Here is a 19394-nt window from a genome sequence, read left to right on the forward strand (position 1 = left end):
AAAATTGCAGCTACATTAACAGTTGAAGCATTGCTTATAAAAGATTACAAGGAGCAAAATATTTAAGCATACAATACTTACCACCAAAACATAGAATTTTGACAAAACCTGCTCTAACACCACTATTATGGACTGTAAATTTAGTAATAATTTTCTCTCCTGGAAAATGGGATTTCAAGTAAAGTGAATGTTTTCCTCCTTTGTTATCTAATTCCTTTATATGAATCTTACTAATGCCTCCATATCCACTTAAAGGTATCTGAAAATAGGTATCAAAAAAATTTATCGTTATAATTAAAATATATTCCAAACTTACTTAACCAATTACTGTTTCTGGTATGTTAATTTCTATCTGTATATTCACATTTTTTGAAATCAATAAATAAAAACTTCTTTCTTGCAAATAATGAAAAAGTGAAACTAGCCTAGGAGAATGGTTTAATTCCCATATTCACCAAACTAAAACTGAATGTAGTGTTAAACATAATTGAAATTTCTTATAGACTCAAGGAATAGTGATGAAGATAGTTCAAGTTTCGTACTCATACCTATCAGACTAAGGTAAAATGCTCAACTGACCACGTTCATGGCCAGCCCTGACCTGGCGATATCTCAATTATAAATAATTAAAAGTGGTTAGGTAAGACTGATAGTCCCTAAGCCATACTATAGTAAAAGCATGAACAGAACAGTTACGTCCTTAATGTGAAATGATGAATGAATGCCTCAAAGTAGGGATATCATCTAGCTCCTGAAGCAATACCATTTGTGTCTCGCAAGTTGGTAGTGCTACTGTAATGGTGGTGGTGGTGATGAGACCACTAGAAAGGAAGCATTAAGGCAGCTACTGCTTCGTATACCATGCCATTCAGTGTGACGTAGGCATCAAATCGTCTGTAGAAGACTTAGGTATTGGTCTGGGTGTCATGCTTAGAAGAGCAGCTACCATACTGCAATTTACTAAGAGTCATCCTCTGAAGTACAAACTGTTATTTGCTCATATTTTATTACAAAATATATTTATTCTTCTTTTATAAGCTTTTGTCAACTGCACAGACCACAGCAACTAAATTGATAAATACTTGCCATATTTGACAATTTAATTGCATTTAATTTATGAAAATGTATACAGAAAATGTACCACAAATGTTCAAGTCACATTTACCACTAAAAATAAATTTATCCACAAAAACTTTCAAAATAGTAAAAACACCAATATTCCTTCCTTGTATTTATTTTTTGAAAGACAATTCTTAACAACTCTAATCTTCTCTTTTCATCCACCTCTGTTCCTCTCTCACTTCTGTCATCCTCATTTCTTCACTCTCATTATATACTGTTCATCAGTTATTCTTCTCATATCATAATATATCATACTCTGTATCACAAACAGCTAAGAGCAGTTCTATAATGGCAGAGAAGGTAATGAACAGAACATTTAATGTAAGAGAAGACTATGCTTCTCTTACATCTGATGCCTATTTAATATAATCTGCAATAAAATACAAGAGTTTCAGTTAAAATGATGTAAAAATGGTAAATATAGTCTGACTACATAAGCAAGAGCTCTCATTGGCAGACTGCCAAGAAGAGTCAATTCATGTTGAAGGGGAAGAAAGAAATAAGGCAATGAACGAATTGGTCAACAACATGTGAAATCACGTGCTTTATAGGTAAAATTTTCCAACTATCGTACAAGTAAAAATAGTTACCACTTTAAAAACTACAATGATCCTAAAAGAGAAGTTAATTTTTCGACGTGTAATAATAAACAACTCATCCCACAATACAGATTGATTACCCTATTATCGGAATGGATTCTCTTTCTGTTGACATGCGCAAAAGTGTCAAAGAGTCTCATATCTGTGGGCGTACTATACAATTGCTTGATTCATCTTGTTGTTAATAAATGAAATGTTCCCATTGATGAATTTTACCATGAGGCATGATTATTTTTTTACAGTCTAGTCAATTTTCTGCATCATTCTTTTATTTGCAATAGGATATGATTCTGACAAGATTGCTTAAAATTGTATCAACAAAATTCAAATGCATCTGATTTTTTATCCTAAATTAATAATTCAACTGATAATAAAATTTGTTCATAGAAAAATTACGTAAAGATGTTTAAAGGAATTTAGACATCTTTATACATCACTGGAAGCTCTTGGCCACTGAGCTGAAGGCAGAGGATTGGTGTTTCTTGGATGAAAGTAGTTTTATACTTTAAATTGACTGAGAATAGAATAGTTTTTAAAGACAGATTAAGTTGTTGGAAGTTTTTCCACTTGGTTATACTATAAATTAAAGATACCAAGAAATTATATACTTGGTTTAATCCTTTTCCAAGTATAAGCAAACATAATTTGCTTTGTCTGAAAATAACTTCTGTTACCTCAGCCTTAGTGGCACTTCTGGGTTTGGCTTCCACTGACAAGACCTCAATAAAGGTCGAAACCGGTCTGGGTAGTGACCCTTCCCATAATGCACAGCATTATACATATCCATAAGGATATGTGCTTTGCATTATGGGATACTAAGACAAGTGATATTAATCACTTGCCTTAGAATCCCATAATTAGTGAAGTCATTAGCTTCTATATACAAGTTGTCCTGTCCTGATTATATTTCAGGCACAAACTTTGTTTGCTTACATTTGGAAAAGAATTAAACCAAGTATATAATTTCTTGGTATCTTTAATTTACAGACTAAAGAAAGATGTACATTTACTTCTGTAAAGTAGTGCAGCCTTTTTCCAATGAGTTTTGTGGTTAGGAGGAGTTTCTGCTACCAACCAACGGAATCACAGCTGTTCACAACTTCGCTGCCACTTTAAATGAAAGAATAATATGTATCACTGAGGAATATTCCTGATTGATGTTTATTAATTCCATTACATCTACATGGCTTCAACATTTAAGTCTGTATACATTCCCAAAGGACAGTAACTGCAACTTCTGCCCATCTATGCATCCATCTGTCCCACATGACATCAGAGTAACAGCACAATATAAACATGGGAACCATGGTCAATAGTGAAAAGCCAGTTACTGGAGGTGGAAACTAAATTAAATTTGTCGACTCACATCAAAGTTTCTGAAACAAAAATAAATACACAAAAACTGGAATGCCTATAAATAATTTACTGACTAAAGAATCACATTATTTATAAGTTTACATTTTGCATTAAGTTAGGAAACTTAATGACCTTTTTTAGATCTTACATGAGCTACTTAGGTGGCACCCTTTGAAATTGTCAGTTATGGTTTAATTAGCATTTTTACATGTACTGAAGATGCTTGTGATACTCAGGCAAAAATTCTACTAATAAATAATATTTTATGTGAGTTAATTCTGTCATTATAATTTTAAGTAACATTTTGCTAGCTCAGGCTAGCATTCCCCCTCTCTCTCTCTCTCTCACACACACACATTTTAACAACACGCAATCAGTGAAGACAGTGAATGAAATTATCTCAAGGAGCAGTCATGTACATGGAGGGCAATAATTGTACTTTGTGGTAATTTCTATTATTAATGCTGATGGGTAGATAGGGCAGTGCATCAAAAAGTATACATCACACAACCATAACATGTCAGATTATAAACATTTGGACAATGAAACTAAAATTCTAAGTGAAGGGTTTAATTTTTCTGTTGCTTTGAAAAAGTTCCACACACACACATATATATAATGGCAAACAATTCGCCATCAAAGCGAATTGTTTGCCATTATATTTGATGTCTGCCTTCCACAAGTTGAAGGCAGACATCATTAGAGTACAAGTCACTGTTTACTTAAAAATTAAATCCCTCCAAGAAGCAATATCTCTTAGGGAGAAAAAGCAGTTCTGAAAAATTTAAAACTAAACCAAAGCATAGTAATAGTGAAAGCATATAAAGGCAATGCTATGGTGATCCTGAACACACACGATTATAATAATAAATTGAAAGAATTGTCTCGACTATTTATTGCTAACTCATACGCGAAATCATCTGAATCTTTGGCATTAAATTCATCCCAAGCTCAAAGTATAGTTAAGGTATGTAGATGATACCTTTGCCATTTAGTAACATAGCCCACAGACTCTTTCTCATCAACAATATCTATCACCCAATTAGTTTTCTGTGGAAGAGGAAAAAGAAGGGTCTTTACTCTTCTTGGATAGTTCAGTTACAAAGCAAGTGGATGGGTCTTGCACATTCATCCAGTCTACAGTAAGCTCCCCCCCCCCCTTCACACACACACACACACACAGATTCCTAAATATCACTTCACATTACTATCCTACCCAGAAACTTCATCATCAAATTCCCGCCATGTACCCTCAAGGGGTGTACAGGATATGACAGTACTACATGAAAAAATTACATCATTACTAACTTCCTATCTACAATTTTCCTCCAAATCAGTCTGTTACTTGTCAAGACTCCAACATTATCAGATCTTATATTTCTATCGTCTAAGGCACTTTGTACTGTATCAATCCACCTATATCTTGGTCTTCCTCTGGGTCGTTTTGCTGCCAACCTGGCAGAGAACACTTGTTTTGCTAATCTTTCCTCTCCCATTCTATTTAAGTGACCATACCACCTAAGATTAGCTCTGCTAACGCATTCCTGGATGTTGACAATGTCAAGTTCTTTCCTATCCTCATTTTTAATATGATATTGCCATTGATGCCATCTGTTCACGCCTATAATCTTTCTCAGGACTCTCATATCTGCGGTCTCTAGTCTTTGGTCAAGTGTTTTACTTCTGACCCAGCTCTCAGATCCATAAGTTAAAACTGGTTTGAACACTGTCTCGTATACAGCTAATTTAGTGTTCCGACTAATTTCTTTCTTATTCCATATGAATTTATTCAATTGACTTCCCACCATACCAGCTTTGCTGATTCTGTTGTCTATTTCTATATTTAATTTACCATCTTCAGTAAAAATCGTGCCTAAGTAGCTGAAATGTTTTACTTGTTCCACAGGTTCTCCATTCACAACACAGTTGAGATTTTCAATGATTCTACCTATTTTCATTGTCTTTGTCTTTTTATTGCTGACCTTCATACCATATCTATTACAACAGCTATTCAATTTAGTCAGAGAATCTTGCAGACTTGTAGCGGATTTATTTAGAAATATAACATCATCTGCATAAAGCAAAGAGCTGACATTAACATCTCCAATTTTGATATCAGGTTTAATACCACATTCCTTCATAATGTGATCCATATAGATAATGAATAACAGAGGGGATAATGTACATCCTTGTCTCACACCAGATTTAACATTAAATCATCTTCCTGTACTTCCTTCAATTCTAACTGCTGACTTACAACTCAAATAAAGACTAAGTATTGCTTGATATAATGCCCCATTGACACCATATAACTGCAGTGTATTGAATAGCTTCTCTCTTGGCACCTTGTCATATGCCTTTTCCAAATCGACAAAACTTAAATACAGATCTTTGTTATATTCCCATGTTTTCTTGACTATTTGTCGTAAAGTGAAGATCTGATCCTGACAGCCTCTATTTAGCCTGAATCCAGCTTGTTCTTCACCAAGCTTTTCTTCCACAATTCTTCTCAACCGTTTCTCAAGTATACTTGCACAGATCGTGCCAGGAACACTCAGTAGGGAAATACCTCTGTAATTCTCACATTCAGTTTTATTTCCCTTTTTATATATGGGTACTATGAGATCTCTACTCCAATCATCGGGAATTCGTCCCTCTGTCCAGGCTTTCTGAACTATGCAGTGCAGCCACTGTAAGACTTTTATACCACCATACTTCAGCATTTCTGGTCGAATATCATCTACTCCTGCTGCCTTTCCACATTTCAAGCCTTTGATGGCTTTTTCTACTTCAAGTATGGATATGTATTCCTGACTGCATGCCTGGTCAGTGTTTTTTTATCACTGTGCTGTTATCACTGCTTGTTTCATTTAGCATTTTTTCAAAGTAATTACTCCATACTTCAAGAATATCTTTTTCTCCTGTTTTCATGTCACCTTTATCATCTCTAACTCCTTTTACAGCACTCTTTCCTCCATTCCTAAGCTTCTTCAACAACCTCCAGAATATTTTGCCACCTTCTTGATATTTATTTTCTATATTCTTGCCAAAGTCCTCCCATGACTTTTGTTTAGCTAGTTTTACACACTGTTTAGCTTTCTTACATTTGTCTCTGTATTCTCTAAGAGCACAAGCAGACTTATTTGCCAGGAACATTTGATATGTTTTCTTCTTTTCCTTCACTGCCTCTTTAACTTCTTGTGTCCACCAGGGAGTTCTGATTTTTTTTATCCTTGCACACAACCTCACCACATGCCTCTCTGGCAGAATCAATCAATGTTTTCTTCAAAGTTTGCCACTGAATCTCCAAAGTTTGATTCCTGTTCTCAAACTCCTTCATTTTCTTTTCAATAATCTTTCTGTATTTTAGTCTACAGTTCACATCTGAGAGCTGCTCAACTTTTATTCGCTTTAAAACTTTCTTACATGTTATTCTTTTCAATATGAAATTCAATTTTATCCTGCTCAAGACTAAATAGTGATCACTTCCAATTTCAAATCCTCTGTACACTCTGGTGTCCTGCACCAGGGAGAAAACATCACTATCAACAATAACATAGTCAATGAGACTTTTCTTATTCCTAGCCTCTTCTCTCCATGTGAATTTGTGCACATTTTTATGTTGGAACATGGTGTTAGTAATAACCAGTCCATGTCCTGAGCAGAAAATATTAACCTCCAGGGCAGAGAAAATTTTGTCTTCAGGACTAGCAATGCACCTGGAATAGGCTCTACTTACTTCATTCCAACAAAGAAACCCTCACCAAACTCCTTAAAAAGACACCCCCCCCCCAAAAAAAACCAGATTATACATACACTTTATCTTTACCCTGCATCAAAGATACAACAGAAAACTGGGTTCCCTCCTGAAACAACACAGGAGAATGAGAAAACAATAAATATACAAATCTCTAGAAAAATTTACACCTGTTTCCTTCTCAGATGTCTATTTCATCTCCTGCCATGCAGAGCTCATTATTTTGGACAGACAGGATGGACTATCCTGGTCAGAAAAACTGCATAAAAAAGTATATCCTTACACAGTATATCCTGACAACCAAGAGGCAGACTAGGCAGAACATGCCTTAGAAAAAGTCAAGCTACTTTACAAATCCCATTTTCAATCAGAGACTGTTTCTGGAAGCTGCACAAGTTTAGAGAACCAGGCTGTATAGAACACAGTTAACTGGCAAGAAACTAATGGTGTGATCTCGCATAGTTTTTTGGTACCTGCCATATATACCTGTCAGAATTAATAACAGAAATTATAATGAAGAGTGGCATTGTCAAAGTCAATGCATGTGACTCTTCTTGTTCTCAAAGTCATATTATTCTGTGTTTTCTTCACTGACCATTTATTATTAAAGTGCCTTTGATGTGAGAGATTTAAACTAGCAAAATGTCAGCATGTAAATAATTGTAGTCAGTAAATTATTTATTTACAATCCAGTTTCTATATAGCTTTTTGTTCTGAATACTTATATATAAATTACAGCAACAGCAAGGAAAATCTGAATATGGAAATATTAAATTAAATATCAGCAGAATTCAAAATAATAATAATAAAATTCATATTTGACATCTGTAGATGCCATATGGTCACTCCCATACCTCACTGGGTTTTGGGAGTAAGGCCTTCTACTAGAAGAAGTGTTAGGGTCGCAGATGCCCTTTTCACATAGACTTAGTAAGAAAATCATAAAAATCCATGCCCGTGGTGGGATTCATGTGCGGATTATGCAGGAGTGGTGTGGAATTTGTGGATGTGTGGAGCGAGTTCGATGGGCGAAAGGATTTATATAAGATGGATGGTTTGCATTTGAATGGATTTGGTGTATGGAGACTCGAAAAGGTGTTGTTGAATAAAGTGGAAGTGGATGTGCATAATCAGGGAAATTAGAGTTATTGGGGGGGGGGGGGGAGGAGTAGATATGCAGACTTTAGGGAGACAGTTGAGTGTATGAAAGTGTGTAATATGCCCGAGCGAGTACGAAGGACAACAAATCAGAATGGGATAGTTAGTATAAGGCATCAAAATAGGGATGGGACAAATGAGCTTCTGCAATTCATGTATGCTAATACCAGAAGTATTAGGAACAAGAAGGAAGAATTTTTGGCCTTGGTTGGCACTTCCAGGCCACAGGTTATTGGCATTAGTGAAACATGGCTGACAGAAGATGATATAGCTAGTGGGATTGAATGTGAGGGGTATGGTGTGTTCAGGAGTGACAGGGAGAATAAAATGGAGTGAGGAGTGTTATTGATGATAGCCGATGAGCTGCAGCCAAGGAGAATAGAAGTGGAACTCAGGATAGAGAAAAGAGCTATTTGGTTGAGATTGAGACTAGCAGAACAAAATATAAAGTTGGGTGCTGCTATAGACCAGGTGATGGAATAGATAGTGGAGATAGTATGCATAAACAAATAGAAAAATGAGTGGAAGGAGGGTAATTATTATGGGAGATTTCAACAATGGTAACATTGATTGGAAGGAGGAGAGGACACATGAGAGGAAGGAATTGGATTTTATGCACTTATTAAGGGATAACTATCTGCAACAGCATGTAATCGAAAATACTAGGGGTCAGAGAGTGCTTGATCTAGTAATTGCATCTGAGAATTTGGCTGTGACAAATATGACCACGTTGCCACCAATTCGTGAGAGTGATCATAGGGTCTTGACTTGGGAGGTGGCTAAAGGTGTGGAATTTACAATTAAGACAGGGTACATGTGGAATTATCGGGCTTCCATGGCATGTAAAACTGCAAGGGCTGGATGTTGATAGAGCATGGGCGGCGGTTAAGAAGTGTTTGCAGGAGGCAATGGCTGACTGTATACCTAGAGTCCGAATAATAAATCAAGTAGGGGTTAAATGGATGAATAACACCATTAAGCTTGGGCTGCAAAAAAAGAAACAACTGTGGAGGGAAATTTAAGGAAAAAGGTGACTGGCAGGCACATGAATGGTATAAAGCGCAGGCCAGAAGGGTAACAAGTGTGGTAAGAAAAGCAAAAGCAGATTATGAAAGAACATTATCTATGCAGGCTAAAGAGAATCCCAAACAGTTTTTTTCAATATGCTGCAAGTAAAAGAAAAAATATATATGGCAGAATGATTTTAAAGAATGCTGATGGTAGGGAGGTAACTGAATCAGCTGATATAGTGGAATTATTGAGCGAGCACTTTGCAAGAATATATCATCCAGGTTGTGACATTGCAGGAATGAATGAACCAAAGCTTATAAGGGAATTGTGGTGAATGAAGTAGAGGTGAATAGTCTATTACAAAACCTCAATGTCAATACATCTGTGGGAATGGATGGTATACCAACGTGTCATACATGAAGCAACTAAAGAATTGTCAGTGCCCTCGACTATTTTGTTTAATTTGAGTCTCAGGTCTGGGTTAGTCCCGAAGGGGTGGAAAGAGGGGAAAATAGTTCCATTGCATAAAGGAGGTTCCAAGACTGCTGTTGTAAATTACTGACCGATCAGCATATCAGGAATTGTTGTCAAGGTCTTGGGAAAAATAGTCAACAGGAAAATACAGAATTGGATAGATGAAAATGGGATACTGTATGGGGGACAGCATGGTTTTGTGAAGGGTAGATCATTCCTCAGTAACTTGCTCAGGTTTTATAACACAGTGACCGCTGAACTAGATAAGGGTAATGGGTTTACAGTGATTCTACTGGACCTTGCTAAGGCCTTTGACAGGATACCGCATGGAATTCTAATCAGTAAACTGCAGCATATGGGGATGAATATAGGGTTGGTTAGATGGATAGGAGGGTGGTTGATGGAGAGATATCAGAGAGTGGTTTATTCAGGAGTAGAATCCAAAAGACGGCCTGTGTCTAGTGGTGTGCTGCAGGGTTCTGTTCTTGGACCACTACTGTTCAATTTGTTCATTAACGATATAGGAAAGGATCTGAGAGGAAGTGTTCATTTGTTTGCTGATGATGCAAAGTTGGGTAGAGCAATAATGAGTGCACAGGATGTCAAAATTTTGCAGGATGATTTGGAGGACTGGGCTAAAGAGAATGGATGACAATTTAATGTGTCAAAATGTAAGGTTATGCATTTTGGGGTGAAAAGATTAGCAGCAGTATACCACATTGGTGGAACGGTACTCCAGGAGATTGATGAGGCCAGGGATTTGGGAGTGTTGGTGGATAGGGAGTTGAAGTTTAGGGGGCACATTGCAAAAGTGGCTAAATAGCTCATCAAATTACTTGGTTACTGAAGAATACTTTGATGAGTAGAGACAAGTTATTGTTCCTCTGTATCGAGCCTTAATAAGACCCCATCTAGACTACTGTGCCTAGATATGGGTGCCAGGGTTTCTTCTCGAAGGGGAGAAGGTAGAGATGATCCAGAGACGAGTGACAAAGATGATATTAGGTCTATGGAATGAACCTTATGAGAACAGATTGAAGATTTGTGGGTAGCCGAAATTGGTTGATAGACAGAAAAGGGGTGATATGATTGAGACATTCAAATTACTGAAGGTTTCTATAAGATTAATTCACAAGATATTTTTGAGAATAGGACTGGTGGTGGGAGGACTAGGGGCCATCCATGGAAGCTGGGCAAGAGTGTGGTTAGTAAGGGTGTTAGAGCTAGGTTTTTTTACTTGGAGAGTGGTGAATGAGTGGAATAAGCTGCCAGAGTCTGTTGTGGATGCCATGACTGTGAATGAGTTCAAGGCGAGGTATGATAGATACTGTGTGAATGTCGAATAGTTGTTCTTGACATGATGTTAGAGCCTCCCTCGATGAGTCTATGGACTCCTTGGAGTTGCCCGTAATAATAATAATAATAATAATATATATATATATATACAGGGTGTTCGGGATAAATTTGACAGTTTCGTAAGGAAAAAGAAAATCTTCTTTGTATCTATTAAATTTAATGAATTGACAAAAAAACATTACAGGCAGAGTTAATTACAATACTATCAACAAGATTTACTCAAAATAACCACCATTAGCATCGATCACAGCTTCAATTCTGCTTCGGAACCTCGAACAAGCTGATGCTACAGTCTCCCTGGGAAGGGCCGTGAAAACTGTTTTAATTTTATCCATTAACTGGGCTTTTGTATTACTGGAAGTGCGATTGGTGTCTTTTTCAACTGCGCCCCATACAAAATAATCCATGGGGTTAAGGTCTGGGGAGTTTGGAGGCCAAATATTTGGACTGGTGAAGTCGTAGAAATTTTCAGACAACCATTTTTGACTTTTCCCAGAGGTGTGGCAAGGGGCCGAATCCTGCTGCCATACATACGGCCTACCATTGGCTACCCTTGTTATCCAGGGCTTGACTACAGTTAGCAACTCCACGAACAAAGCCCGAATTCCAATGCCAGGGTTCTTCAACACCTGTTCCTGCAGATTTGCGAGGAATTCTGCTGTACGAACGCAATCAGATCGTCTGCTAGGGATCTTTCTTCTTGCTACATCCTCGTAGTCACCATTGCAAGTCTCTAGTTCATGCCTGATTGTTTTTACTGTATTCAGGGAGCATTGGGCAGCAGTCGTAATATCCTTATTTTGATGGCGGGCACGAATCATCATGATACAAGTTATTCTCTTCCATGATTCAGGTGGGTTCCAGCTATCCATCCTTTCTGACATCTTGTATATGAATGAAGAAGGGTCCAAACTTTTAAATGAAGAGAAGTGTGTGTTAATACATGTAACTTACGGAAAAATATAATTAATTATAAATATGTCAAATTTATCCCGAACACCCTGTATATATATCATATGATTATGAAGGAAAGTGGCATTGAACCTGATAAAACTGGAAATATTAATCTCAGCTAGAGTTTATAGAGTTGAAGTTGTACTTCTAAATCAATCTGATACAAGTCTTCAAAGATTCTTTAACTAAACTGAATAACTGCCAAAACAAATTTGGCATGAACGTCAACAATAAAAAGGTAAAGCCTATGAAGATGTGCAGGAAATTATCAGATATATCCTGAATGGGAAACCTGTAGAACTTTCAGCTATTTAGGAACAATTTTTGGTGAGGATGGCAAATTAAATATGGAAATAGACAACGGAAGTCAAGTTGGTTCTGTGGGATCCCAACTGAATAAGTTTATATGAAATAACTGAGAAATTAGCAGTAACAAAACATACAAAACAATGAAAAATTAAACAACTGAAAAAGATTTGATGGCAAATGCCTGGGCGATGAATTTCAGTGCCTGTATGAGACCACTACTACTGTTTATTGGAGAGCTCAAGTGGAATGAAAAAGTTTTGCTTGATCTCTATACCAGGATTTCTAGACTACATAAAAAATAAGGAAAAAATCATGGCCCACTCACAGTACTAATAAAGTTATAATAAATTTAGTTTAATCCTTTAAACTGGCCACTACCCAGACTAGTTTCGACCTTTATTGAGGTCTCTTCAGTGGGAGCCAGGCCCAAGTGGAGATATCAGGCAGAAGCATTAGCAGGTCATCTCTACCTATAGGAATTGCCAATTGGTGTGCCACCCTTTTTTAATAATTTACTCTGGATTTAGAGAAAGATGTTGAAAGTTTATTTTTCACTTGGTTAGACTATAATAAATTTAGTGTAATCCTTTATCCAAGTGTGAGTAAACAAAGTTTGCACCTGAAAGTAACTTCAGGACTGGGTTAAGGTGGTACAACACCAGGGCAACTCGTTGCAAAGGTGGAGCAAGCTACCAATACTGCCATCTCAGTATCTCCTACAATGCAAAACACATCTCCTTGTGGATATGTCTAATGTTATGCATTAAGGGGAGGGCCACTACCCAGACTAGTTTCGCCCTTTATTGAGGTCTCTTCAGTGGGAGCCAGGCCCAACTGAAGAGACCTCAATAAAGGTCGAAACTAGTCTGGGTAGTGGCCCTTCCCTTAATGCATAATATTAGACATATCCGCAAGGAGATGTGTTTTGCATTGTAGGAGATACTGAGATGGGAGTGTTGGTAGCTTGCTCCACCTTTGCAACGAGTTGCCCTGGTGTTGTACCACCTTAACCCAGTCCTGAAGTTACTTTCAGGTGCAAACTTTGTTTGCTCACACTTGGATAAAGGATTAAACTAAATTTATTATAGTCTAACCAAGTGAAAAATAAACTTTCAATATATAAAGTTAGAATATATATTTATAACTTTTTGTTGGTGGAAGTGATATTAAAAAATATAATAAATTAATTAAAATTTCTGAAATGCTTCCACTTCACAAAGTGACTCCATTCTAAACATATTCTCTCCTACTATCCGGACCATTTTTTTTTAGCTTAAGCCCTTTATGTAGTCCACGCAGTTAGCCTTGTGGCTGTGCACTTCACACCCATATGCCTGGGGAAGGAGTGTCTTAGGTTCTATTCCCATCAGAGACGTGAGGAGCCGAAGGATCTTCCTCAACCATAGCCAAGTAAGCCAGTCTTGGGTGCGGACAGTAGGGTCCCCCCCCCCCCCAGTTTATTCTGCGAGTTTTCATCCCACAAACAGGACCCATGGATACATAGGATACAGCCATAGGACATAGCATGGCAAGGAAGGCGATGGGAAACCACCTTGCTCATAGTCATTTTCCTAGTATGGTAGCATAGCTGCCCCTACCATCCATAAGGATGAAAAGAAATCATCCTTTAATAAATTTAGTTTAATCCTTTATCCAAGTATGAGCAAACAAAGTTTGCACCTGAAAGTATCTTCAGGACTGGGGTAAGGTAGTACAACACTGGGCAACTCGTCAACAAGTTTCCCGGTGTTGTACTACCTTACCCCAGTCCTGAATATAAGCTTTAAATAGAAAATAAGCTTTCGAAATCATCCTTTCATCCTTACTTTCATTCCTTTATGCAGATTTGAACATTTTAAGAATGAATAAAAGTAGAGATAGTGTGCACTCTTGTGCACACACTATCTCCGCTTTTATTCATCCCCTATATGGACTGCATTATGAAAGAAAGAAAGAGACATTAAACCTCATATTAGAATTTGATATCAAATGTAGCTCTTTGCCTTATACAAATCATGTTACACTTCCAAACAAATCCAGTCATCTCTAGGATTCTCTAACTAAATAGAATAAAAGCTGTAATGAATTTGGCATGGAAATCAGCAATAAATAGACCAAAACCATGAAAATAGGCAGAAACATAGGAAACTTTAGAACCTATAGAAAAAATATTTGCTATTTAAGCACAGTTTCTAGGTAGATGGCAAATTAAATATGGAAATGGAAAACAGACTAAGCAAAACTGGAAACAGTTGAATAAATTTATATGGAATAAGAGAATTTAACCGGAACACTCAGCTAACAGTATACAAGACAGTGTTCAAACCAGTTTTAAGTTATGGAACTTAAGAGTTAGGTAAGAAATAAAACACCTGATCAAAGACTATAGATGACAGATGAAGTTCAAAGAAAAATTAGGAAAGTGAACAGATGGCATTAATGACAATATCATATTAAAAGTGAAGATAAGAATGAGTTTCATACTGTTATCATGTGTGAGCAGAACTTATCTAGGGTGGCATAGTTTATATAAACAGAATGGGACAGGAAAGGTTAGCAAAACAGAAGTTTGAAGACAGCAAGGCAAGAAAAAGACTGAGAAGAAGACTAAAATCTAGGTGGATTGATTTGATCAGAAGTGTCCTAAAAGACCATAAACTAATTTGAAAGAAGAAGACTGCTGATAGGATATTAGTAATAATGTAGTACTGTCAGTATCCTGATGTATCCTCAGGGTACATATCAGGAAATCAATGACGACATTACTTCCAGTATGTACCACAATAAAAAAAAATAAAAAAAAAAAACAGAATAAAAATTGTTTAATTCTAATGGTTTCCTACATTGTGTGGCATATTTCATCAGAAATAAATTCTTTTAATTTGAAAAATGTAAACTAGCTAATTTACCTTCAGCTGAAAACTCCCATGATGGATCTTTGCATTCAGAATTAAAGCCTGCCAAGTGTATTATTATAAATTGGGAATGTGAATAAGCTGTGCAATTTTCACACTCTTCAAACAATTTTAGGGTTTAAAAGGGATTGATGAGTGATTTTTCCCCTATCCCTGTATCATAATTTGTTTTTGATGACATTTTAATTTGAAATGATAAAATGTATTTATTTTTATTTATTTTTTTATGACTGCTTGCAATCATTGCTAGTTTTGTTTATAACCATGTATATACAAAAGGAATATATGGAATTTTGGACTAAATCCTTAAGCCACCTTATAAAATGAATAATACGTATACACAATATTTATCCAACAGAGTTAGAGGCAAAATTATGACTATAGCTAAGGATTCAACTTACACTGAAGTTGATAACCTGTCCAGATATCATGCCTTTTGCTCTTATATTTATATGAGCTTGAGCAGGTTCCACTTCTAAAGGCTTAAACTGCACTTGCATCTCATAAGTTCCTTCGGGTTCCATCTTTACCCGTATCCCAGAGGCGAGATTATTTTCTTTTCCGTCTATTATAAGCTATACCATGGAGAAACATAAAATAGCTAATTTTACACTGAATATAAGTACTAAGCAGTTTCAAAAATAAATTTAATGTTTATTATAAACATCTTCAAAATATGATTTGTTTTATTTGTTACAATACTTTTATTAATAGATCACTATAAAGTTATTAATGTGAACAAATTAAATGTGCAAATAAATTTACTCACATTTGATTGAAGCATTAGTAAGTTATAATTTTTAACAAATGACAATAAAGAAAATGTTAATCTCAAGAACAGTGGTAGACGAGATTACTGAAGAAATGCATAAAGCAGATTTATTTCCGAAATGAAACTGAAAACAGATTATCACTAGTTCCGATCTGCTTTAATACTCCTACTGTTTTTGTGTAATTAATACTAAGCAGAAATAGTGGTAATGGAAAGTACCTTCTGGATTTCTGTTCAGGACATGGACTAATCAATTATTAATACCAAAATAAAAGGTGAACATAAATTTACATTAACACGTTCATTGCCAAGCTGAAAATTGGAATTTCATGTGGTGGCCAAATTTTGTTCACTTGGTAGCGACGTCCACGCGATAACGCGTGATCGACCAGCAGGTGAGAACTCGCATCACGTGATTGGCAATGAACGTGTTGAGAGAAGACATAAAAAACAAAGTTTTATCAACTATGTTATAATTGTTAATGATATTTTCATAGCAACTCAGTATACAAGAGCATACGTGACAATTGAATCAGGAAGTGATCGCTATATAGCTTTGAGCAGGATTAAAATGAGTATTATACTTGGGGGGAATTAAACAGTTTTAAAATAAAGCCTACTTTCACCTCCCCACAACATGCTGGATTAATGTTTGTTGCTTCATTTCAATCCATTTACTTATTATTTATGCCATTGGCATATATCACCGTGACACCTATTATGAGCTGATGAATATTACTGGCCAGTGAAAGGAAACAAAGTTGAATAAAGAGCCTCGAAGTTTTCAGTTTGGCAACATAAACCCTTTAAATGAAAATGTTATTTCAAAGCCAAATATGTGAACTTTAATTAAAAGTTTTGAAATTAATTTCAGAGATTATAAGAATACCACCTAATTGCAGTTGGCTGCATGTGGTACTACTTAAAAGACATGAATGCTCAAGATGACATATGTTCATCTTTTATTAATGCTTTTGATTATAGTTTTGGAGGCCAGACAGCTGTTTCTAATTATCAGTTTTCACCAGAAACCCCATGCAGATTAAGAGAGCTAGAAACTCCACCCTCACCTCATACTGTACCAATTCCATGTCAAAGTTTTATTTTGCATAAGTGAACTCTTGGTCAGTGCATGAATTGTAATAACCAAGATAAACTTAGAAGGCTTCAATTTGATGAAATAAGATCTTGGATCAATTTTGAAGTTTTGATAATTATTGTAATTTTAAACAATTGGTTTTAAAATAATAATGTACTTTTAATATTCTTTCATTTAATAGTTTTACATCACCAAACTGAATCCTTCTAAACTTTCTTACACCTTTATAATTCATATACCAACCAAAATTCCACTTATGAAAAATGCAACCTGCTGACATGGGATTACAACAGTATTGAAAATAAGATTATTCTGCCTTCTTTAATCATCTACCTGGTCTCGGTTAAGAACCAACAGTTCTAAAAAAGTTTATCTTTTATTTGCCAGGCAAGATTTCACTTGCTTGGCAAATAAAAGATAAACACATGGGTTCTTGGGAAAAGTGCATGTCAAGGTAATTCTGATGCCAAAGATTATGTTCTCATACACTCTTAGGTTAATTTTGAAGCTTCTTAGCATTTCAGATATTTGGCTTTGAAATAATGATGGATTTTTAACATCCTTTAATGTGAAATTGAAAGTCTTAAGAGATTAATGCAAGAAAACTGCTGAAGCACAAGCCTTATTTTCTTCACAGCAGTTATACAAAAACAGTTATTGCCAACTAACTAATTAACAAAATTTTGTAATACTGTTAAAAACCAATGAATAAGCTCACTTATAAGTGGGCATTATGCATAAAAAGAAATTATTTGTGACCATTTAAAATCAAATGACAACTTACATATTACTGTATATTTAATATTTCTGTAATTATCAAAATAATAAATTACCTTAAATGCACTGGATCCCTTTATAGATATTTTCAGTCCTAAATATTCTGTAGAAGAACTATTTCTAAGAACTGCACTCTTTATTCTGGAGAGATAAAACAATCAGATGAAATCTGCCACATTAATCTTTATTTTAAAAATTTCTCCAGAATTATTTTCTAATTTTACTTTATCTTTCATTTAGAAAATTATATCTTGACCACACTTAAAAATGTAGTGTTCCCTCCCTTTTCTTCCTTCCTCACTGAAAGGTATATATACATATACACTGGTGTCCAAAAGCTAAGGATGAACTACATTTTTACCAGTATATGAAAAAATGTTCATGACTATAGCCAAATGTCATTTATCAGCAGCACACTAATAAATCATATTACACAAAACATGTGTTATAAATTTCATAGAAATTAAATTGCAATACATTTTTCATGAAAATTACAAATTTCGTAAGGATGTAGCTGTGGAATTAATGTACAGTGCTCACAGAAAACTATACAGAGAAACATTTCAGTAAATATGTCCACCTCTGACTGCAATGTCAGCTCCCACAACATCATTAGCACCAAGTGATTCAAAAGTTTTTGAGGCAAACTGGCCAACACCTCTTTCAGAGCAAGTCTCATTTCTTTTCTGGAGGGGAATTTCAAACAGCAATGCATCTCCCTATTGTGTCTCAAACGTGATCTATGGGGTTGAGATCTGAGCAGTGCGCTGGCCACTCAATTTGATTAATAGATTATATGAGAAGTACTCCACTGCTTGTGTGTGATGTGGTATCATCTTCCATAAAAATGAATTCTTCACAAATAGAACCATGGAACAATCGAACATGATGTTCAAGAACTTCATCACAATATCATTCATCAGTCATAGCCCATTTCTGTAGATAGGTGCATCCATTAAGCATAATGCCCCCCCCACACACACACACCAGTGACCCCAGCACTGCCCTTCTATCCCTTTCAAGAACGTTCCCACAATGGTAAGCAGTACCACTATCACACCAGATCAACTGTCATCTATAATTGAAGAAAAGATAAAATGACTCATCTGTAAAGAGTACATTGGGCCCATTGGTGCCTTGTCCAATTTTTATGGATACAACACCAGTGAAAACATGCTACTCTACAATGAGCTGTGAATAAAGGGATGCAGACTACAGGCTTTTCGGCATACAGGCCTACGTGTTGCAGACACCTTGCCACAGTTTGTCGGGATATTCACATACCTATGCTGAATGGAGCTGCCTTGCAAGCTGACTTGCCATGGTGATTCGATTATGTTATGCTTGCTGTTATAACCAAAAATCTATCTTCATGCTCCATGGTAGAGTGAAGACAATCTCTTAGCAAATATCTGGAACACATTCCATTGGTCTGAAACACTGCACAGGGCTTGGATACAATGCTATGCGAGAATCTAAACCCTGGGGCAATATCAGTAATTCTGGGGCCTTCTTCAAGCTATCTAATAAATCTTCCCTGTGTGAAATCATCTAGATGACATCACTGAGATATTACAAGACATCCAACCAAGTTTGCAACTCTATTCTTTCACAAAAAGAGCTTCCTTCAAACACAATTTGCTTAGCTCAGCCATTTGCCCCGTTATCCTGTTAGAGCACTATCAAGTGATCCTTTGGCATGTGATTTGAAAATTTGAATAGGTATACCTGCTTT

At 36.0% G+C, this 19394-nt stretch overlaps 1 protein-coding gene across 1 annotated transcript in view; it reads right to left on the reverse strand.

Annotated features, from left to right (window-relative positions):
- LOC150103130 (uncharacterized) overlaps nt 1–19394 on the reverse strand; it is a 607032-nt gene that overhangs the window by 146836 nt on the left and 440802 nt on the right. Inside the window, exons 22-24 of the mRNA XM_090397550.1 lie at nt 17716–17800; nt 15413–15586; nt 82–259 (exon numbers count right to left, since the gene is read on the reverse strand). Coding sequence (XP_090253676.1) covers nt 82–259; nt 15413–15586; nt 17716–17800 — 437 coding nt within the window. The remainder of the gene's footprint in view (nt 1–81; nt 260–15412; nt 15587–17715; nt 17801–19394) is intronic.

Source organism: Typopeltis vanoorti, chromosome 9 (genome assembly GCF_054136105.1).
Source record: "Typopeltis vanoorti isolate ZY-2024b chromosome 9, IOZ_Tvanoo_1.0, whole genome shotgun sequence".
In the NCBI taxonomy this organism is placed as follows: Eukaryota; Metazoa; Arthropoda; class Arachnida; order Uropygi; family Thelyphonidae; genus Typopeltis; species Typopeltis vanoorti.